We start from the raw sequence: 22,667 nt of genomic DNA on the forward strand, positions 1-22,667 counted from the left end.
CCACACGCAAAACAAAAAGAACATATAGTTGTAATCCTTTTTTTTTTCTCTTACAACAAGCGTCGTAATGGAAAAAAAGAAACAAGGTTTCATGCAAATAAGCACTATAACATGGCTTTTTTTTCTTCTTTTTTCCCTCATTCGTTTTGGTTTCTCTCTTTTTTTCCTTGTTTTAATCCTCTCCCATAAATATTTCTTCTTCATTTTCTTTTCTTTTTTCCTTCTCTGGGTTTGTTTGCCCCCACACAGGTTTGTTTTGTCATTTATTTTCATTTCTCCTTCTCTCCCATTCACAGAGAGTGCCCTTTTCTCCTCACATGCATGTGTAAAGATGGAATCCAATAAAGGGGGAAAAAAGCAAACAAAAGAAAAAAATAAAATAAACAACAGACAAACAGATATATAGAAAAAAAAGAGAAAAAGAGAGAGTCACGAATATTAACGAGAATGAATCAGAGAGAGGCCGCACAAAATCCTTCCTGCCCTCTCCTTCTTTCATTCTTTCTTTTTTCTCTCTTACACAAGAGTATAGAATCTCTTCAAGTACAAGTATATATATATATATATACTTTCGTCATTTCTTTTTTTTCCCTTTTTCTACATTTGTGGATTAATACATAGATACATATATTTTTTGCTTTTATTTTCTTCTTCAGCAAGAGATGTAAAAAATATAGGTGAAACACTGTCATTCTCTTCTTTTTCTCTTTTCATTCCTTCCTTCCTAGTGTCGATACCATTACACACTGTCATTTGAATGGTCTTACTCGTCCCTTAAGGAAGAGAGAATATTGGCACGAATTGTCATTGCATCACGTTTCGCAGCACTTAGAGTTCCTTGTAGTATACGCTTAACACGTGCCAACTCCTTTTCAACGTATGCCGCACCGGATTCCATTACTTTTGCGCCAATACGTTGATACTCTTTCATTGGAACTTCATCTAATTGGGATGCAGATTCCTGAAAGTTTGCGTAGATTTTTTTCTTGTCTTCTTCTGACTTTCCTCCTGCGAGAATATCTCGTAAAAAGGCAGAGACATCCAGATAAACACCAACATTTTTGTCAAGTTCACCAGTAGGGAGACGGTCCTTACCTGTGTGTTCATTAATATACTCCAGAAGAGAAGTCAAATCACGTTGCCCATCATAGTAGAGTGGCTCCTTCTTATTCTTGGGCAGAAAAACAAGTGTTGGGAAACCATCCACCTTGTAGCGATATCGCACCTCCGAATTAGCAGAATCATCCGCGTTTAATTTGGCAATAACGACATCCGGTTCATCCTTAAACACCATCGCCAGACGCTCATAAATGGGATGTAAATTCTTACAGTGTCCACACCATGGGGCGTAGAACATAACAAAGGCATGCTTTGAAGGATCCATCGCCACCGCATCAAAGCTTGATTGATCCAGTTCCCTGGCATACGAGTGTTCCCGCGGCAGGACAATGTTTAAACCCAAACCCCTCTCATTCAGAAACGAAACAAACGCCTCTGCCGTTCTCCCACCCGAGTACGACTCCGGTGTGGTAGATCCTGCCGCAAAGTACATCAGTGTTGGATATCCGCCCACATTAAATCGTTTCGCCAAATCCCGCTGCTGCGTCGCATCCACTTTGGCGACCACCACCGGCGGCCCCCCTGCGGCCTTCACCGCCTTTCCCAGCCGGGCGTACTCCGGCGCCATGTTCTTGCAGTGCCCGCACCACGGCGCGTAGAACTCGACGAGGGCCGCCGCGGACTTTCCGACGTGCGTGTCGAAGTTGGCGGCGGTGAGGTCGAGCACGCCGTCCATCGCCGCGCCGGGGTCCTCCGCGTGGGCCCCGAAACCCGCGAGAAGTAAAAGCGACGCACAAAATAATAAAAGAAAAGGAAGTGGGGGAGACCGCCGGGGGAGTCGAGAAGAAACGTAAAGGGACATATTGGCGGCGGAGGGAAATGAAACTGTGAAAATAACACAGGGAATGCCTATTATTGGGGGGTTTGTGTCCTTGTGAAATGATAAGGATTGTGAGAGTGGTTTTTTTTTTCTTTTTTTTTAGGGTTGAGTTATAGTGGATACTATGATCTTTATGTATTACAAGGTGTTGTGTTTTATTATTATTATTATTATTATTATTATTATTTATTATTGTGGTTGATGTAGAATCAAAGAAATAAAAAGAAACCATAATATAAATACATACATATACATACAGATACGTAAAGAGGTATCCTTCTTCATTTATATTACATTGCTGTTTTTAAACAGTAACAAACAGAGAATAATAATAATGATAATAAATAAAAACAAGATAAATGACAAAAGTCTTAGTATGATGGTGATAGTAATGACACAGAAATTGATATTCATACCATGTTACCGGTTGCCCAGTGATTCATTTTGATTTGCTTTTGTTTTTGTTCCTTAACTTTCAGGTGTATATGTGAATTTGTGATGTCATACAAGGAAGTGAAGGAGCAAGACTGATCTCTTTTCATCATCATTGATAACCGTAAATAATCTATACTTTTTACTCTCTTTCCCTTGCGAATTTGTTTTTAAATCAAAGCAAACAAGAGTAGCTGCATAGATACATACATTCATTATCTTTCTCTTTTTTTCGTTCAGTGGTAGTACTGTTTTTTTTTTTTTTTGCTTTTTTTCCCACATAACTGTTCACATTTCATAAAAGGTTCAAGAAGCGGAAGATCATATATACACAAAATAATACAGCCAATACAACAAGCTGCAGAGATAGGAAGAGAAATAAAAAAAAATATGTTAATATAGAAAAAAAAAAAATAAACAATGATAACAATAGAAAGGCGGGATTCAGTCTATTTTAAGGAGAGACTCCCCACCTTAATACAGTAATCCCCACCTGAAGTTCTTTTAGCATACACGCATCTACGCATTTACTTGTGCACATCTGATTATTAACACATACGTATATTTATATTTATCCCTTTATGGTGCGGTGTAATGAAAAGTATTTAATCAGACCACAGATTGCTTCAAAAATTTATAAATATCATCTGACCTATGGTTTCCAGTGTACTCTTTCCCGCTCTGCTCATGTGGTGGCACCAAGTATAGTGTTGGATATCCAGTGAATTTAAACGCAGAAGCGAGTGAACCCACACGTCGATTATCCATCTTCGCCAGCACAACTTTTCCACCAAGTATGGGATCATCCTGCAGACGTTCAGAGAGATACGTGTACTCAGAGACAAAGGCGTGGCAGTAACCACACCAATTAGCGTAGAACTCCACCAAGACATATTTAGATTGCCCAATCACATTACTATAATTGTCAGCATCCAACTCAACCACACCTTTTATGAAAGCACCAGGACCATCGTCTGGAACATCAATGCGTGCGTCTTGAGTACGTGCGCCAACAAAAAGTATGACAAACAGAACTCCAAGTGCAACTACAATGCTTAGTAGAACATCGTGAATTTCAGATTTTTGACACCGAGTCTGAGCATATTTAAAAGTTGAAGCCATTTTCTTTTTAAAACTTATTTTTGTCTCCTTTGGTTTTTTTTTGATTTACTGATTGTTTATACTTTGCTTCTTTTACTGTTCTTATATTTCCTTTTTTCTTTTGTATGTTCTACAATATTTGTTACTGTTTTTTTAATTTTCCTTTCTCTTGTCTAACTTGGAACTGCTTTGTTGTCGTCGTTTCTGAGATCGAAAACCCGTTCTCAGGTTAATTTAAGTGCACAAGTAATGAACTGAGAAGAACAAGAAGAAGAGAGAAAAAAAAAGGAGCAAAAACAAAGAAACATATAGAGTATAACGCATGTTAAGAACGAAAAAAAAAGAATACTTATCTAGGGCGACATATCCCCTTGGGATCTCTCTCTCTCTCTCTCTCTCTCTCTCTCTCTCTCTCTCTCGGTGTGAATATACGCATATTCTTCACTTCCCCAAACGTCTTTCCTCTTCTTCTTGCTTCTCTTCTTTTTCTTCACTATCGTATTCACTTGGATTTCTTTGCCTGTCCTCCTGCAGAGGCCGGAACAGCCGGTGGTTTCCGTCTCTCTTCCACTTCCTGTTCGCCAGTGAATTGTCGGCGTAATCGCTGCAATTCCCGTGTAGACTCTTTACGATCTTCCTCCGGCATTAATTGCATGAGACCAACCATTCCCATTGACAACATCATCATAAGGATCATGGGATTCATAAAGAAATCCCATATACTATACTTCTCACGCGGGGTATAGTATGAATGAACGTCCACAAAAGGAATTACGGCGGGTGATGACTCATCCAAACCAGTTCCCTGCACAGGAGTCATTAAGCCATCATTGGTGTAGGTGCGAATAACGGGAGTAATAACACCTTGTGAGGTTTTCTGTGTTACATCTACGCGAACACTGGGATACACAAAGTGCGCATACTCTGCATGAAGATGATATGTGCCATATGGGAGATCGTAAATAACAAAAGAACCATCTACCTGCGTTGGCACACGAAAGGTGTGCTGAGCATTACTGAGAACCACTTCTCCTGGTTGAACTCGCCACAGTGGATTCACCGCATCAGGGTGATTAAAAAAGTTTGGGTGAATTAACAATCGTCCATAGTATGGCACAGTTAATGTTTCTTCCTCTTTTGACTGTGGTGTATTCTCAGCAGACACCGTGATAGTAACCGTCGTAAAGAGTAAAGCAAATGCAACAGCGAGCTGAAGAAGAAGACCACTACGAGGTATCATTGTTACACTTCTTGTCATTATTTGGTATCAATTGACAGGCTAATTAACAGTTTTATTTTCCTATCTTCTTTTTTTTTCTTTCGTTTAATTTCGCTCTCTTCGTTTAATTTTCTTTTTGTTTTAGAATGGAAGCAAAAAAGAAGTAAGTAAAGAGGGCTTATGGTTCTATAACTCGTTGCGGTTGCTCAACTACGCCAAAAATAAAAGGAAAAAATACAAGAAAAAGAGAATAAAAAATAACAATAACAATAATAATAACAATACAATACCGAAGGAAAAGAAAAACAAAAAAAACAATAGTTGGAATGAAAGACAGATATATAAAGAAGAGAAACAAAATTAAAAATTAAAAAGAGAGGCAGAATAATGAGCGATAATGCATAAGAAAACTACTTGACATCTCTTCTCTCAATCTTTTATTTTTTATTTTGGTTTTTCTTCTACGATTCGCAAAAGCAACAAAAACAACAACTATCAAAGAAGTTTCCTTCTTCTTCGTCTTCTTCTTCTTTCTTCTTCAAGTAATGGTAACTCTTACTTGACCACGAACATAATGAGCAAGACGAGTATAACCAATAATATTACAATACACATAATCTTCTTCCTATCACTCGCAGAATCCAGCAATTTTCCCACCTTCCTCATGGCTCCATCAAGGTGCATCTGGGCACGTGTCATACCGCTATCAATATCATCCAACACACGTTCTTGTGTATGTAACTCATCACCGATGTGCACCGCCGTCTCTTTAACACGTCGTACACCACCGGCCAGTCGATCTACCGTGGTGTCATCTGCCTGTGCGTAGTGTTGTTGTATTTCGTGTTCTTGTCGTAGAAAGTCACTGTTCTCTCGCATTCCGACAGCGTCGTTGTTATTTTCGGTGCCTCCTCCTCCTGCCGCAGCAGAAGCAGCGGCCCGTCGTTGACGTTCGCGAATAATTTTGGCTTTAAGATCGAGTGCCTTCCGCACATCCCGTTCCCACGCCCGTGTTTTCTCTGCTCGTGCCTGCAGTTCCTCACCGGTGATGGGGAATAACTCCGGATGATTAATAGCGGCGTCTAATGCGGCCCGCATGTCCTCCACTTCTTCGTTTGCGGCATCTACGGCATCACATAATTCATTCTCTGCAATAACGGTGGGGCGTGGGGTTTCACGATAGCGTTGGGTTTGCACAAGAAGACTGTTAACAAGCGCCTCCACTTCTTTTTCCATGCGGGGCCATGGATCCTCACCGCGGCGAGGGTTAAAGGTACCACTCCCGTGCATATTCACACACTTGCAGAGATGAAAAAGAAAGAGAGAAAATAGAAAATAAAAATAAAAAAAAGTAATGAGACCATTATAAATGGTAATAATTGTCACAACAGTCTTGTATACATGAGGAGGGTAAAAGAGAAAGAAAAAATAAGATTAAAAAAAGAAATAGGGATACCTGTAAATAAGGACGAGTAAAAGATATATATATTATTTAGGGATGATCAAAGAAGAAAAAAAGAGGGGAAAATAGAGTGGTGAAGCATTTCGCAAATATAGACAAGATATAAGAACAACAGACATAAAGCATTGATTTTTCGTTTTTCCATCCATGGAGGGTTTGAGAGAGAAAGAGAAAGAAAGATAATATAGGGTGTCGTTACCAATAAGGAGAAAAACTGATAAATGGGAAAGATACAAATACAGTACAAAAGTAATACCCCCGCTTCTTTTCTTAAAGCATCTTTTCTTTTTTCTCCGCCAATAGTATTGTGATATTCCCTCACACCCTTTCCTTCATCGAACTCCCTGTTTTTTTCTTTTTTTTTTTTTTGCGCTAGCGGAACAAGATATCCCGTCCAGTAAATTCCCAAGATTCCTCTTTTCCCAATTCCGCCTCATTGCCAATTCCAATATTTCCATTCCCAACAAAACGAAAAAATTGCGGTTGGTGTTGCCTTTCTTCTTCCGCCATTTGACGCCTTTCTGCACGTTGTGCCTCTTCCACAGTGAACTTTGCACGTGCGGCCGCCTCCACATCCCCGCGGCGAATCGCTGCGGTTAATTCCTTCCACACTGCCCGACTTTGTTTGGGGTGTCCGCCATTCACAGGACAGGCGTGTGGGCGATGACACGGCATACCGCGAAGTCTTTGAAAAGTATCCGCATCAAACAGTGGAATATTCGCAGCAGCTGCAGTTGTTGTTGTTGTTGTTTTCTCATTCACTTCTTCTTCTTCTTCATTTTTTCCTGTTTTTGTTCTTGTTGTTGTTGGGAATCTGGGGTAAACGGCACTGTGCCAAACCCCTGCGTACTCCTCTGCCGTGGAAACCCCATCCTCTGTACTTATCGTGGCGACGACTTCATCAAACTTTCCACCAAAGAATCCTTTTCGCAGAAACTTCACCGTAGCGCATGTTGAGGAATGAGAATCTTTTAATTGCAATACACCGCCGAGTTCCAGGCGTGGAGTGCCCGCGACTACACCAGAGGCATAGACATTCGGTAGAGAGAAACTGTAGGACCAGCCGGCTTGTGGGAAACGGACAAGTATAGAAGAACAACTGATACTCGCCGCACAATTAATGGAAACTAATTTGCTTTGTGGGATAAACACGCCTTTAGCAATAATGAGACCTGGAACTTCTGCGTAAAAAACACTCACAGGTGGACGATGGCATACCTGTTCAGCAATGAAACGCATAGAACCTAATGAAGTCTTTATTTGATGTACAGAGGGATTATCATGATCAACATCATCATTATCATAATTCTTTCCTATTGTGGTAAATTCAGGGGTGTACACAGTGGGTTTTAGCTCCGCAGGCATAGGAGCAGGACATTGACAAAGAAATACTTCACCAAGAATAGGATTATATGGTTTCTTAGAGATTCCTTTGGGTCGCCAATGGTATGCGGCGAAAAACCAACGTAGCATTATTCGCATGCGATCAACAGGATGCATGACAAATTTTTCTCTCACTGCAAGAGGTAAAAGTAGATCCCATGAGACAAACATATCAGAAAGTAATTCAAGGAGAGAACGACTTTCTAAAATATGTACTGGTAATGTAACCGAACTTAGAGATCGTCCAACTCTTAATGATTTAAGTATCTGAATTATAATAGCACCTTCAAGACGAAGTGATTTTGCTAATACCTCAAAATGATGATTACTGTTATCATCCAGTGGATCACATACAAGACGTTCACATGTAGAAAGGGGTGTTATCATCACTGTATTAGGATTATCCTCATCCCTTTGTGTTCCCCTATTATATCTACTATCATATTCATTCCTTTTACCCCTTTCATCATAGTTGATACTAAGCATCTCAGAAGTAACAGTATTACCACAGCCACTACCACTAATAGTATTACTATTATTATTACTATCCTGTGCACTTTTTGGTCCTGATGGAAATGTGCTCACGCCAAATAACAGTCCTGTATCATTTCCAGGAGAAGAACAGAGACTCTGAAAATCTGCATCTGTTGATGTTCGCCCTGACACTGAAAGATGTGAATCCCTTTTAGTAAATAAACGATTAAAAACCCCAAAATTCCACGCACCCGCCTCCGATTTACTTCTAAGGAAAGACCTCATTCTAAACTTATGACGATAATTTTGACTTTGTAAATACATCTGTAAGGAATAATACTCACAGCTTGGTTCATCATAGCCATCGGATCCCGCACTAGTTCCTAGTGTTGCGGTTTCATACCATTCTTGATTCATATTTGTATGATTATCCACAGCTCCAGCACCGTCACTTATATTTGGAATAATTCCACGACGTTGTAATTCCTCTGATATCCCACAGTACAATTGTTCAATCGCCATTTGCAATCGCGTTAATTCTCGCACGCCAAGCAGCGGGTGATGACGCAGATGTTCAAAACTAACGGGATCTCCTGCGACTACTAGTACATCTTCTGTTAATAACATGAAGAGTGCCATCACACGTTTAGCGACCATGCATTGAAGTATTAAAACAATAAGAATGATCTCAACTATCATCACCGTAGCTAGAATAAATAGTTTTGAATTTCGCACGCTAGAAATATTATCTGGTACAAAGTAAATGACAGACATCAACACACTCATCATTACAACAAGAAGAACAGTGGTAATGAGCCATAATGGGAAAAATGCATGTCGGCTTCGTTTGTTTTGGGGTATATCTACCATTCTTCTTTTTTTTCTTTTTTGTGTGCTACTTTGATGTACTTCCACTTTTATTTTAGTTCTATTCAGATGTGTACAATGTACATAAATCTACAACAGAACAGGTATGGTCTATTTATTTAACCATACACTTGCGTATACTGAATATACGCTGAAAAGCACATACACAGATACACAACAACAAAAACAAGGGAAAACAGAAGAGAAGAAATAATAAATGATAAATGGAATAATAATAATAATAATAATAATAATAATAATAATAATAAACTTTTCTGTTCAAAATACACAACAAAAAGAAAAAAAAAACTACAAGAGCAACTATCGGTTCGCAATTATCTGAAATACACATACACACACTCTCTCTCCCTCTTTATTATTATGGAAAACGATTTCTTATGACGCATTCACTCGGGGAGGAAACTTTGATGCGAGATGTGTATTACAGCAATCCACAAAACAACGCAGAGGGACTGGATCACTTCCATCAAAATCACATAAATCAAAATCACAGTGATCAAACATCACTTCAGAACTTTTTCCTTTCGTTATTCCTATTGATCTTTTTGATGTTGATATTGTTCTTTCGGATGATAGCCGTAGTACCATGTGGGCAAATCTAAAGGAACATCTTTCAAATTTCACGTTCCCCGAGCAGCGTAGTTCCTTCATCACACATCCATCAAAACAACAATTCACAAACACGCAATTATGAAATACAGCAGCGTAGAAGAGACTCCGTGAATAGTCTACACCAATCGCATTTACTGAAAGAAACGAAACGGTAGAAAAGTCACATTGACTCAAACACTTCTCTTCGATACACAAATCACGAAGAGTACCATCGGAGAGAAGTGCCTTTACATCAGTTCCAGATAGTAATAACTCTGATGCCGCACGATTGGGAATAGTCGCTGGAGTTGTCATCACAGCAGAAATTGCATTAGAGAGAACTATAGACATTTCTTCAGTACGACGACACTGCAATACATCACGCATCACACGTGATAAGGAAGACTCCTCCGTAGAAGAAATAGCATGACTCCGTTCTAACTCCTCATGTCCTTTATTATTAACATTATTAGTATTACTATTGATATCCTTATTCTTTTCTTCTCCTTCTTGTTCTTGTTGTTTTTTATCCATTTCATCACTTTGTAAACCTGATTCTTGTTGCTGGGGAAGTATTGGATTCATGGTGAGATCCATATAATCCTGTGACGAAATTCCTGCCATCCACGATCCTTCTTCTTTCTCTTTCTTATTATCTTGATTATTACAATCATCACTGTTATTTTCTGGTAACGACACAGCGAGTGCGTTAGCCTCATCCTGCATTAATGCCTCTGAGAGTTGTGCGAGCAATTGTGCCTCTTTTTCTGTGATATGTGTAAATAATGTGTTTTCACTTCTACACACGGTGTGAGACCAGCGAGTAGAGAAGAATAAATGCGATGATGTAGAACTACTACCATAAAGAAGCGTCAAAGCCGTTATTGTTAAAGAATTAGAAGTAGAAGAGACTAGAGAAAGCCGCAGACGAGGAAAAGGGAAATGGGACAACATGTTTAAGAGTTTCTTTTAATGTGAATAGGATTTTTTTCTTTTTTATTTTATTGTCTTTTCAGTACGGTACATCTAATCAATAAAGATTGCTATCTATGATGATATGGAACCCGTTTTATTTTTATTTTTTATCCTTGTTGAAATCCACTTGTATTGACTTCCTTGTAGATGGATAACATTATCAAATAGAAAGTGAGAGAGAAATGGGGGAAATGAGATGTCAATCAAATCGAAATAATAGTAAATAACAATAACATACATACATACATCTATATATATATATATATATATATATATATATATAATGAACAAATGGTAAAAAAAAATTGAAGGATCAAAATCAAAACGAACAAAAATAAATGATGATCCCACCGCACATATGAAAATGAAAAAAGGTACGCAATAAAGATGGTTTCTGAAGGCACAAACGCATATTGCAGTTCCTGTGATTGAACTTCAGAGAAATATTAGCCGAACCGATATGATGTAAAAGAATTCCGTAAAGCAAAGCAAAAACAAAAAAAAACAGAAAGCATCAACATTGCAAAACTCTTCATTTTGGGTCTCTCTTTATTTTTATTTATTCTTTTTTTTTGTTTTTACTCCTGTAACGTTCTGACAGTTCCTATTTATTCGCACTTTCACTCAACAATAATAATAATAATAATAATAATAATAATAATAGCATTAATAATAATTGTAGTAACAATACTGCAAGAGATGAACCAGGAACAGATCACACAGCAGGTATCTTAACTAAATCACACGAATACGCTCAGATATAAATATAACAACAAACTATATATATATATATATATATATATATATATATATATATATATTCATCCTTCGTTTCTTTTTTTTTTTAACTCCCCCTCTTCCTCCTTTTTCTTTCATTGTTATTCAACGAAAAAAATAAGAATAACTACCCACCACCCCTATTAGTATTACTATTATTATTATTATTATTATTATTATTATTATTATTATTATTATTATTATTATTATTATTATTACCTGCCCCGCACAAACTCAGCCGCACAACGTACTGGTGTAATACGCACCTTTGTAAAGGGCATAACTTCACCATCCGACATAATTCCTCCTTCCAAAGCCTCTAACTCAATAGCTTGTGCCTTCACATAACTTACAAATGGTAGTCCTATGTGTTTTCCCTTTTCCAGTCCTAAGAAAAACTTCAAAAAATGTCTTCGGCCCAATTTCACATCCCTTTCCTGTGAATACACAACATCAATGGCCCCATCACTCATATGTGCAAAAGGAGCAATCATAACATCCCTTGCCACTTCTCGAATATTACTTATAAAGATATTACAGTGATTACCATCAAGAGACACCCACGGAAGAGTTACATCATCGAAATTCACATTTTCTTCTTCCCCGCCTTCTCTGCGCTGCGGTAATGCTTCATTATTATCCTCATTATTCTCATCCCCAAGGGAATTGTCATTCCCAACAGTATTCATATTATTATTGATATTTGTAGCATTATTGTGCATTTGGCAATGTAAACAGGTGTGATCAACTGTGCAATGTGGAAATTCCATCTCTGTTGGCATCACATCTGTTTCCGTAATCTTTTGTAATTCACGTCCTGCATGTCCTTTCCACGGCAAATACCGAAATCGCACTTCATACGAGCGTACTCCAAGAATAAATGTATATACGGCATATAAGAGAAAACGACAATTCCCCAAGCATCGCAGTTTCTCCGAACCCTCGTCTATTTTATTCACAACACCAAACGTCGTCGTCATAAAAGCCACACGATTTGTAAAAGTAACGTTTCCTTCAGTTTCACGTGATGCGGAATTCGCCCCGCCTCTTTCACCCCGAGCAGTGGAGAGTAAACCACTTAAAGGCGTAAAACCATCCCACATACTGCTATTTCCATCACTTTCTTCTCTATTTTCCTTTCCATTGTTTCCAGTATGTTTATGCGTTTTTTTCTTTTCCTTTTTATTTTCTCTGTTGTTGTGATGTTCAAAACGTAAACGCATGAGATCCTTTACACAGGTGTGAAGGTGCACTAACGCAAGAACACTTTCTCTCACAGTAACAACATTAAGAGTCTTTGCCATACCACATCCACTTCCTGCTGGAATGGTGGCGAGCGTTGGCATTAATAAGGATGATGACTGTGTATATTGTGAGGGGGTAATTAACTGAGCACGCGATGATCGATGAAGAGAAGATTCTTCTTCTATTTTATTACTATCATGTTCACTCACATACATCATATCGTTTTTATGTTCTCCTGTTTTTCCTTCTTTTTCTCTTCTATTCACTTCACTCTCCTTCGTATTATTCTCTTTTCCTTCTTCTTCGTTCACCTCCATTGAAAGTCTAATCTCGGTATGAGTAGCAGTAGCAGGTGGTATTGTATTTCTTGTATTATTATTATTATTATTATTATTATTATTATTATTATTATTATTATTATTATTATTATTATTATTATTATTATTATTATTATTATTAATGCCAGTAGATGGTAGTGTAAAACTCCAGGGATTTATAAGTCCTCGCCGATCCAAACCGTTTACAGCCTCATGAATAATTCCATCACCTCCAACACACACAATAACATCATTAACACTAAGTTCATTCGTGGTATCTGCAACAGAATCCTCACAATGACCAGCGCGAGTTGTAACGATTACTTTAAGTGAATGTCTAGTTAAAAGTAATATGGGCATAACATGTTTTCGGCATGTTGTTACTGCATTACCTGAACCTGATTTCGGGCTTACGTATAAAATTAAACGTTTCGTCCCACGTGGGTAAACGTCATTGAGAATACTCCACACAACACGCTGTACATCCGCACGACTTGCCGCATCTGAAAAGGAAGTAAATTCCAATGTTTTTGGTACAAGCGATGAGGTTGAGGAAGGTTTTACAGAGTATAAATAGTAAACAACACTTTCCTCATACTCTTTCAAGCCATCAAATGCAGATTCTGCTAAAGTAGCACTTCCACTACTCGTAGAGGAACGACGATTGGTATGAGATGTTACATCTGAAACAACATGAGAGTGGAAGTAAACGGTTTCATCCTCCCCTCTTAGCGAGGGTTTCTGCATTTGCTGTAATAAATTCTTCTTCTTTTTATTCTTATTACCACTTCGGCTGGCATGATGTAATGCAAATAATGGATTTGATTCTTCAGCATCACTAGAGATACGGCGTAATCGCACTTGACGCTCTTTAACCGTTTCAACATTCACAATACACCAGATAGGAATGTTTGCAATATTCACTGTTTCCCCCTTTTGATTGCGTCGCTGCAGGAAAACACATCCTTCTTTACGTTTGTATGTGAGAGTAGCGTCATATTGGGAGTGTTTAACACGTGCGAAGAGCTCTTCTGGTTGTGTTGAGATGTGTGTTCTGTTCATATACGAACCAGCAGTTCCATAACTTCGACCATCAAACAAATCAGACATTGCTAAAAATAATAATACTGTCTTCACTAACGTGAGTCTGTCTGTGTGTGTATTTTCTTCTTTTTTTTCTCTTAATATATATATATATTGTTTTTTTTTTTTTTAAATAGGAGGCCTGTTTCTTTTTTTTTTCCCGCAGCTGCAAAAAAAAAAAAGAAACTAATCCTGCTTCACCAATGAATGGAGTAACGAACCAAGTGGAAATGCTCCACTCTGTATGTGTTCTATAGCAAAAGGTTTTTTTTTAATATTTATATACGTTCTTTTATTTCCTTTTACCCTTATATGTGTGTGTGCAGGATACAATATTTTCCTTTTGAAAGAGTGAAAAGAAGAGAAAAAATAGAGGATAGGAAATCAATAAACCATATATATACATATATGTATATATGTATATATATACGAATCTCATACATCACTTAAGATTATTGCGATTCTTTTTCGAAGGATAATATAAAACAAATAAAATAAAACTAAGTATAATAAAAATGAATAAAATGTCAAAAAACATTTTATCCATTCACTTCTGTACATCCATAGAACACCAAAGAAACACATACATACACATGCAGACAGAAAGAGTAAGAAAGAACTTTATGTATATAATCAGTTCTCCTCCACTGTCTGTTTTTTTTTTGTTTTTTGCCCCAAGGTCTCTTCTCAATAGCCAAGATATCTCTCTCGCTATCTTAGTTAGATCAGAGAGGCAAGTAGCTGTAATACTTGTGTACACCGTCGCATCAGCAACTTTTCTGTGGGGAAATTACCCATAATTGTCTGACACGTCTCTGTTAACTCCACTGTGGTGAGTTCCTGCCGTAATTCTGCCAGTCGACACTGCAGTAAAACAACCACAGAGGCAATACACTCTTCCAGTAGTGTAACAGCCGCACTGGAGTACGTCTCACGTGCCTCGCGTCTCATAACATTACAGAGAACTGTAATTAATTGGGCATTCACCAATTCATTCAACACTTCACATCCCCACAGACAGACAGAACTGCTCTTATGATGATGATTATTATTATTACTATTATTATTATTATTATTACTATTATTATTATTATTATTATTATTATTATTATTATTGGTATATTCACTCCCTGCTAACGAAGGTATATCGTGCGAAGGAGAGAACTTACCACCAGTGGTCGTCGGATCATTCTCACTTCTAACCTTCTCAAGTTTGGACAACGCGGAAGGGGTATCCAGCGGTGAGAGATCATCATCGTCTCCTCTTTCTTCTTCTAATATTTCTTTGTATTCCGCTGCCACACGTTTTAGCAACTCCGATAAGAGTGTTGCTAAACCAATAAAAATAGACACATCATCACTATGCTCCTTCATGCGACTTACAATAATTTCGACAATACCACCTTCCACCATGTCAGTGATATATCGTACATTATCCTGTATCACACAGGCAAGAGCAAAACTAGCATATCGTAATACATGACGATCGTTACGATGCATACGGAGAGCTTCAATAGCTATAGCTATACCTTGACTACATATAAAGAGACGTATAGTTTCTACACGTATAGGTGAATCAGAGGACATTACATTATACAAACAACAAAAACCCCATTGTTGAATATACGCTTGGTGAGAGTACTCATTCATGATTTCCAAAACTGTTAAAATTCCATCACAACGGAAAATTGCTTCTCGATTGGAATTATAAAGTGAAGCACGACCTAATACAGTAAGAGCGGCAAGTACAACTTCCTCATTATGTGGATATCCATCAATAATCTCCAGCACAATTCCAATGCCGCCAAGAGAAGCAACATTTGATAAATGATGTCGGTGTTCATGGCTTGTCATTTCTTCCAATGCGAGTCTTACCACTTTTGGTGCATAGGAGAAGGCATGTAAAATAAGAATAAGACTTCGAAAATCTGTGTAGAATTCTCGCCAAACCGCAATACTCTCAGGTGGTACAAGAGATGGTGGTTGTGTGGATACATTAATAATATCTCGTAAACGTAATCGCTCAAAATCTTCGTACTCAATAAGTTGATCACCCGCTCCAACATTCAATACACAATACCGTTGATTAAGATGAAATGGTTGATTAAAGACCTCATCTGGTACTGCCCCTCGTACATCAAAATTCCCTCGCATATCAGAACGATCATCAACAATAGGTAAACGACAAATACCCAATATATTAAGCTCAAATAAGTGTCTAACAATAGATGAGATAAAAATCCCATAACTATGATCACCACATTGATGTTGTATTCCAACAAAATCTCCTCGCATATCAAATATAGGACCACCACTACTAAATTCACTAGAGGGATCAAAAAATTCATACTCACATGAATCTTTACCTACTTGTTTTACGGTTTGTACTACATAGTGTCGCTCTGCACCATTTGTGTGCGTAATCATCAAATGATGATCTCCCACACGTACAGGGGCAATGCGAGACAGTAACAATGGTAGAGGTAGCGGTTTTATAGGTAATCCTAGGTTTTGTGCACCTGTAGTAGGAGTAGTAGTAGTAGTAGTAGTAGTAGTATTACCATTATTAGCAGTATTATTAGTATTATTACATGCTACCCCACCAGTCTGAAGACCAATTTCACTCGCAAGACTACCAAAATCGTAACCGCGATCTGATGGTGGGTGAGATGTAGAAAATGGATAAGGAGAGGCCCTAAAAGATGTACTCTGTGAAGGGAACGATGTGGATCGACTCACATCACACTGTCCAGCTTCTTCCAATGGTTTAAGATCACATAATGTAAGTGTATACCCCAATTCTTCTTCCTCTTCGTATCCCTCTTCTTCCTTCTCATATTCATATTCATACTCATCATCATCATCACTATAAATCCCACCATTAGGCATACTATCATCCGTGTGATAAGAATAGAATGCGTTTTCTTCAGTTGTATAAAACACTCGTTGACTCTCTCTCTCCGGTCCTGTGGCGGCAGTAGATGTGAAGTCTGCTGTTCTCGCTGCCCGCCGCGGTGCTGCCCGTGATGTGGAGCACACAAACACTTTATCCACTCTTACGGCGGCGGTAACAGGCGAGACACGACGGCCAAGTCGTGCAAAAGTACCGGCGACTGGCTGTTCTAGAAACGTCACAGTGGCGCCTTGTGTTTCTTCGCGACTGGGAAACACAAATGACGTTGTGAGCAGCACGGCGGGACTTTCATGCGTGTGGGATGTGTGTTGTTGCGATTGCGGGGATTGTGCGGTTTCGTGTGAGGGAAGGGCGACGAGAATGGCGGTGCCCCGTCCGTCCGTTACGCGGCAGACGGCGTGCGTGAAATCCGCTATTTTCTCAATAATCGACCAGCCCTCCATTGAGCGATGGACACGGTTGTTGAGTACACGGGTATCATGCATCGCACTATACCCATTACTGCTCATTATCTACAAATAGAGATAGATAGATAGATATGGTTATATAGACACAAATATATATATCCTGCCACTTGATCAAAATAACAGAAATAGAGGCCGAGAAAAGAAAGAAAAGAAAAATAGATAGAGCAGAATAGGATTTCAGTAAACCACCAGAAAAAATAAAAAATAATGAAAAGAACACCCATAGAAAACCATAGCAAGAAGAAAAAAAAGTTTAAAAAAAGAAATATCCGTTCACCCTTAAGAGGAGGCGAGTAGTACAAACTCATGCGTAAAACTGACAAAAGAAAAGAAACACAAACGCAAAACTTACCATCTCCCTTATGAAACGTAGTTGCACTCATATCAATACATAAAATATTCATCCGTGTCAGTGTGATCCTAGGTGTAGAAAGAAACACATAAATACACACACCTTACACGCACGCACGCACGCACGCAAACAGGGAAACAATGAAAGAAAAAAAAGTAAAAGATACCTTTAAAAAAAATCCCATATACGATCATATGACGCACAGACTCATAAATGAGCGCTGTGCATAACTCCATTGCAGTCCTTCACCGAAAACCTGCGCATATGCTATGACTACAACATCACATACGCAAGACAAAAGTCAAAAGCAAGAACAAAAAAAAAAAAAACTGACATTTCTCTAAAGCACTCCGACTGCGAATAAATAAATAAATAAATAAATATAAACAAAAATAAAAATTAAAAAGGGAATCCCTTCACTTTATTATTTTATTTCCCCTCCAACTTTTCTTTTCTTTTTTATTTTAAATTCCTTTCATTGTGGCTGACGCTTAGTAAATGCAGCGCAGCAATATCATTCTACTTAACGGGGTATCGGTCGAGCAGTACGGACAACAAACATTCGCTGACCCACCACGTGACTGCCGATGTGGCCGTTCGGAGAGTGTAAGCATCGCATTATACGAGATGACATGTCCACAACTAAGCAAGTGTGGAGGATTAAAACCAAACTTTCTGCTTTCTGCTCGTGATAAGAGCGATGTGAATGATGGGTTACTCTCGCTTTGACTACCACATAGAGCCATATCAATGCAACGTCGGCGTGTTACCGGACAGTAGCACATTGTTTTTTGAAATAAGGGTTGCCAGACTAAGGTTGAACCAGTCCCCAATGCAGGGTTAGCAGCATAATAGTGTGATTGTTCTAATGGGCAAAGAAGGGACGGTGTGGCATGGCGTCTTCGTTCATCCTGCTCAGATAGAACAGTACTGGCATGGGGAAGTTCCAACGTTATGGCGTGCATTCGTTGATTGTTCGCAGTATTTTGATTTGGGTGACGTGACGGAGAACTACTGTTATTGTTACTGTTGTTATTACTATTGTTACTGTTACTATTGCTATTTCTGTTATTATTATTATTATTATTATTATTATTATTATTATTATTATTATTATTATTATTACTATCATTATTTCTGCCACCACCGGGGTGTCTAACTCTGATTGTTTGAGGGGCAATTCGTCCAAAGGACATATTTGGAAAGAAACCCCTAAACATATCCATTCTGTGACGCGACAAACGATCATCCTCAACTTGGGCAGAGGAAGATGGTTGTCGTGGTTGTGTTGGAATGGATGAGGGAGGCGGTGGATTTCCTCTCGGGGCGGGTGAAACCGGCGGTAGTCGGCATGGTACACTTACGTGTTCCTCATCAACTCTTCCAATGAGACTTTTTTCAAAATAGTCATCCAGATGGTGCAGCATAAAATCACTTAATGGGTAAACAAGACGAACGAGTAAATTTTCTGGACGTGTATTATTATTATTATTTCTTGCAATAGCTGTGGCAGTAGCAGCATCTACCGTTTCTTTTGTGCTCTCTGATAATAAAAGTGATTCTAATTGACGAAGTTTATGCACTTGATCAAGAAGATCAGCGAGTACACATTCCCGCCATACAAAAGGGGAGGTGTATGCGGGGAGAACGGATGAAATCCCACTATTACTTTCCTCATTATCCATGTCTGTGAGAATGTCAAGAAATATCAAGTTCTCCATATTCCGTTTCTCCTGAGCACCACACCATAGACTGAGAAATGGGGCAATGCAACAAAGTAACTGTTTTTGTACTCTTTGTTTTTTATCCTCATCCTCTTCATTTTGTTGTTTACCCCAGAAAAGTGGCATATAGCCCAGAGCAACCAAAACATGAGAGAAAGTTAGTAGAAGCGGTGAGGATGTCGTATCATCAAGGGATTTCCAACCATTCTCTTTACTGCCTTTGTTACCCATAGTAATATTAGTATTATTAGTAGTAGTACCATTAGTATTATTAGTTGTCTTTATTGTTGTTGTTGTTTTCTTCTTGCTATTTCGTCGAGATTTCTGAAATCCACGCTCCATTTCAAGTCGCCACAATAATAGTGGATGTCGTTGTATTGCAAGAATAAAGTCTACTGCTTTTTGTAATTTCGCTGAAGGTGGTAATATATCCTCATTCAAACCTCCATTATCACCATTTACACCAGATGGAAGAGAACCTGAAGCTTGTAATTCTCTCTTTTGCTGCTCCTTTGATTGTGCGACCATTTCTGATAGACGCTGTAAAGCCCATATAATCACAATATCTGAAAGAAGAACATAAACCCTTTGTGTAGCAAGTACAACTAACTGTGCTGCATTACTCTCATTTGATGAAGACTGTTTCCCCTGCTGCAAAGGTTCAACATATACGTCCTCTTCTTCTCTATTATTATCATCATCTTCGTTACCATTATCTACTTCTTCCTCCTCTTCTGCTTCTGCGTCATCTTCATCTTCTTCCTCCAATTCTTCTTCTTCCTCTTCCACGTTTTCTGTGTAATATCCGACATACTCATGTTCATCTTCAGCATATATAGGTGGACCACTTTGTTGTGCGCTGTATTGTTCCAGTTCCTCCTGTAAATAATCTACCGCACGACTTTCCGTCTCTATATCATCAAATCGAGGAACAACCATTGAGGCAACTACTGACCATGGAGTTAATACCGTCATTGGTGGTAGTTCTTGAAGTGGTGAGGGTATAGATACTCGTCTAGGATGAAGATCTGAATATAACGATCCTACTTCAGCACGAGATCTTTCCCCTTCTTGTCCTTGATGTTCATTTGTACCTTGTACTTGTGTATCCACTTCTGTTAGAAAATATGATTGTGCAAGTACATCTCTCTCTGACTGCTGATCATAGGAATTCCATGGAAATGACGTCCCTGAAACAGATGATAATGAGGCTCCCAATGCATTATTAACATTCCATGTACTAGGGAAACCATCAGGGCTACACTTGGAGCAGAGCTCCAATATACTTGAAATCCACTGTAACGTACGTGGGTAAGTATTATGTATCATTTGTTGTAAATTAGTATCATTATCATCATGTTCTACAAAAGGATTCATAAGTCCACGTCGTACTTCTTGTGGAATTGCTATATCAAAAGGTACGTTTTCAGAAACCAATTCAGAGTCTGAAGTATACACAGTTGTCATTCCATCATAACATCCAAGCTCCATTTCCATGGAAGTAGTCAATCGAATTCCATCATACTGTAATTGTCGTAATACCAATCGATCTATTACAGTATTTAGACTTCGTCTACTCTGTGAATGGCCAGATGTTGTCATACAATGAGAACCATAAATACCTGTTGGAAGTGTAGAAACACTAGAGAATGATGGTCGTACTACTGTAGTAAAATGTTGTGACTGCACATCACCACCAACCCCTGTGAGACTTTGTCGATATGCTTCTTCTGCAACAGCTGCAACTGCATTAGTAACCCCATCAACTTCGAATGGATCCCAACGCACAAACCGTGAGAGATAATACCGCACATTATCATTACATATACTCTCACTCACTGATATCTGAGTTCCCGCTGCTGGAGGGCCGCTAGGTCCATGTGTTGCAGCCGCAGCAAGTAATTTATTCTGAGAATTAGGAAACATTTTTTGATACGTTTTGGATACATTCACTGCGAGTTCTACCTGATGGCGTACTTGTGTCAGCCGATTATTTACAGAGGCCTCACACGCCTCAACATATTTCTGTAGTTTCTCTATTGGTCCTACAACATCTTCTAATGTGAATATAGAACTCACCACATTCTCTGTATAGTCATGACCCTTATTATTATTGTTCTTGTTATTACTATTATTATCATCATTATTATCAAAAGATGAAGATTCTTGGACCAAATGGCGTAGCTGTGAAGCTGTGCAGTTGAGACTTTTCTCAAGGTCCGACAGCAATAACTGCAAGTCCGTAATAAGTAACGGGTAATCGGCCGTGGATGATTGGGTCATTTTGCCTTTTTTTCCGTGTTTTATTCTTATCGTGTGAATGCTTGAGCAATTATATATATGTATATATATATATATATATGATTTCCTTTGGTCTTTCTGTTTTATATATAAAGGTGTGTATGTGTGTTGAAGTCGATCGTTTACACACACACAAAAAAAAACACACACACAAAGAAAGAAACTATATCTTCCTTTCTTCTTTATGGTGAAGAAAAGAATTAAGAATAAATATGATATCCAGTTGTTAGAGAAAAATAAGACAAGAAGAAACAGAATACTATATATTTATACATTCACACAAACACGAAATCTCGGAGAAATATTGAGAAAAATATAGAAAAATGTTCCGCATTCACACATATTCACAGTCATCATATTAAGAGTATCACCATTGGTTCGTTTGTTCTTTTTTTTTTTGCTATTCCCCCCTCGTCATGTCAGAATGACTTTGTGCAACAAAAAAAACGAAAGAAATAAAAATGTCAGCAGGGTTTCAAAAAAAGAAAAACATCCCTTTTTTATTTTCTTTATTATTGATTTTCCCTGTTTTTCTTCTTTTTTTTTACTACTTATACACATAAACACATATTACCACTTTTTACCTTGTCAGATTTATTTATCCATCTTTAAATTGGTTACTACCTAATATTGTTCTTTTTTTTATTATTGCTTTATTGATATTAATACTCACATTTCATTAAAGGTTCTAAACCCCCTTTTTTTCTTCATCAAATCCCGGTTATAGACACATATTAGGAAGACGCTCTGTTTTTTCTTTTCCCTCTTTCTCTACCAAAAAAAAAAAGCAAACATAGAAATACAGAAATATAAATGGATACATACGATGAATAAAGTAACATAGGGAGAAAAAATAGGCATGAGTAAACAAGCCCTTATACTCATTCCCTCAAACAAACACAAACAGAAATACATATATGCATACTAACAGAACAAAATTGTCAACCAAATAAAAAGAAATAGAGACATTGTGAAGTTATTATAAAATTTGGTAATAGAGGCGTGGTAAAGGAAAACTATGGA

General features: G+C 38.1%; 9 protein-coding genes across 9 annotated transcripts; all 9 read right to left on the reverse strand.

The window, feature by feature from the left end:
* Nucleotides 1-763: 763 nt before the first annotated feature.
* LSM04_007007 (Endoplasmic reticulum resident protein 29) lies at nucleotides 764-1,921 on the reverse strand (the record flags this gene model as incomplete). The annotated part of the gene is made up of 1 exon (XM_067331288.1): nucleotides 764-1,921. One exon carries the CDS (start codon nucleotides 1,919-1,921, stop codon nucleotides 764-766), a length of 1,158 nt encoding a protein of 385 aa, XP_067192208.1.
* Nucleotides 1,922-2,980: 1,059 nt separating this feature from the next.
* On the reverse strand, nucleotides 2,981-3,493 carry LSM04_003507 (Thioredoxin domain; the record flags this gene model as incomplete). Its single annotated transcript, XM_067331289.1, has 1 exon — nucleotides 2,981-3,493. The coding sequence occupies one exon, from the start codon at nucleotides 3,491-3,493 to the stop codon at nucleotides 2,981-2,983; it is 513 nt and encodes a 170-aa protein (XP_067192130.1).
* A 481-nt stretch (nucleotides 3,494-3,974) lies between these two features.
* LSM04_002265 (protein of unknown function DUF2012) lies at nucleotides 3,975-4,730 on the reverse strand (the record flags this gene model as incomplete). Its single annotated transcript, XM_067331290.1, has 1 exon — nucleotides 3,975-4,730. One exon carries the CDS (start codon nucleotides 4,728-4,730, stop codon nucleotides 3,975-3,977), a length of 756 nt encoding a protein of 251 aa, XP_067192102.1.
* A 516-nt stretch (nucleotides 4,731-5,246) lies between these two features.
* LSM04_007467 (Target SNARE coiled-coil homology domain) lies at nucleotides 5,247-5,981 on the reverse strand (the record flags this gene model as incomplete). The annotated part of the gene is made up of 1 exon (XM_067331291.1): nucleotides 5,247-5,981. One exon carries the CDS (start codon nucleotides 5,979-5,981, stop codon nucleotides 5,247-5,249), a length of 735 nt encoding a protein of 244 aa, XP_067192219.1.
* Nucleotides 5,982-6,525: 544 nt separating this feature from the next.
* Nucleotides 6,526-8,880, reverse strand: LSM04_007001 (Oxysterol-binding protein; the record flags this gene model as incomplete). The annotated part of the gene is made up of 1 exon (XM_067331292.1): nucleotides 6,526-8,880. The coding sequence occupies one exon, from the start codon at nucleotides 8,878-8,880 to the stop codon at nucleotides 6,526-6,528; it is 2,355 nt and encodes a 784-aa protein (XP_067192206.1).
* Nucleotides 8,881-9,273: 393 nt separating this feature from the next.
* LSM04_002095 (uncharacterized protein) lies at nucleotides 9,274-10,443 on the reverse strand (the record flags this gene model as incomplete). Its single annotated transcript, XM_067331293.1, has 1 exon — nucleotides 9,274-10,443. The coding sequence occupies one exon, from the start codon at nucleotides 10,441-10,443 to the stop codon at nucleotides 9,274-9,276; it is 1,170 nt and encodes a 389-aa protein (XP_067192099.1).
* Nucleotides 10,444-11,456: 1,013 nt separating this feature from the next.
* LSM04_001715 (Diacylglycerol kinase) lies at nucleotides 11,457-13,913 on the reverse strand (the record flags this gene model as incomplete). Its single annotated transcript, XM_067331294.1, has 1 exon — nucleotides 11,457-13,913. The coding sequence occupies one exon, from the start codon at nucleotides 13,911-13,913 to the stop codon at nucleotides 11,457-11,459; it is 2,457 nt and encodes an 818-aa protein (XP_067192089.1).
* A 693-nt stretch (nucleotides 13,914-14,606) lies between these two features.
* On the reverse strand, nucleotides 14,607-17,309 carry LSM04_005516 (uncharacterized protein; the record flags this gene model as incomplete). The annotated part of the gene is made up of 1 exon (XM_067331295.1): nucleotides 14,607-17,309. One exon carries the CDS (start codon nucleotides 17,307-17,309, stop codon nucleotides 14,607-14,609), a length of 2,703 nt encoding a protein of 900 aa, XP_067192173.1.
* An 801-nt stretch (nucleotides 17,310-18,110) lies between these two features.
* Nucleotides 18,111-21,626, reverse strand: LSM04_002038 (uncharacterized protein; the record flags this gene model as incomplete). The annotated part of the gene is made up of 1 exon (XM_067331296.1): nucleotides 18,111-21,626. One exon carries the CDS (start codon nucleotides 21,624-21,626, stop codon nucleotides 18,111-18,113), a length of 3,516 nt encoding a protein of 1,171 aa, XP_067192097.1.
* Nucleotides 21,627-22,667: the final 1,041 nt, after the last annotated feature.

Source organism: Trypanosoma melophagium (genome assembly GCF_022059095.1).
Source record: "Trypanosoma melophagium isolate St. Kilda chromosome Unknown ctg20segment0, whole genome shotgun sequence".
NCBI lineage: Eukaryota > Euglenozoa > Kinetoplastea > Trypanosomatida > Trypanosomatidae > Trypanosoma > Trypanosoma melophagium.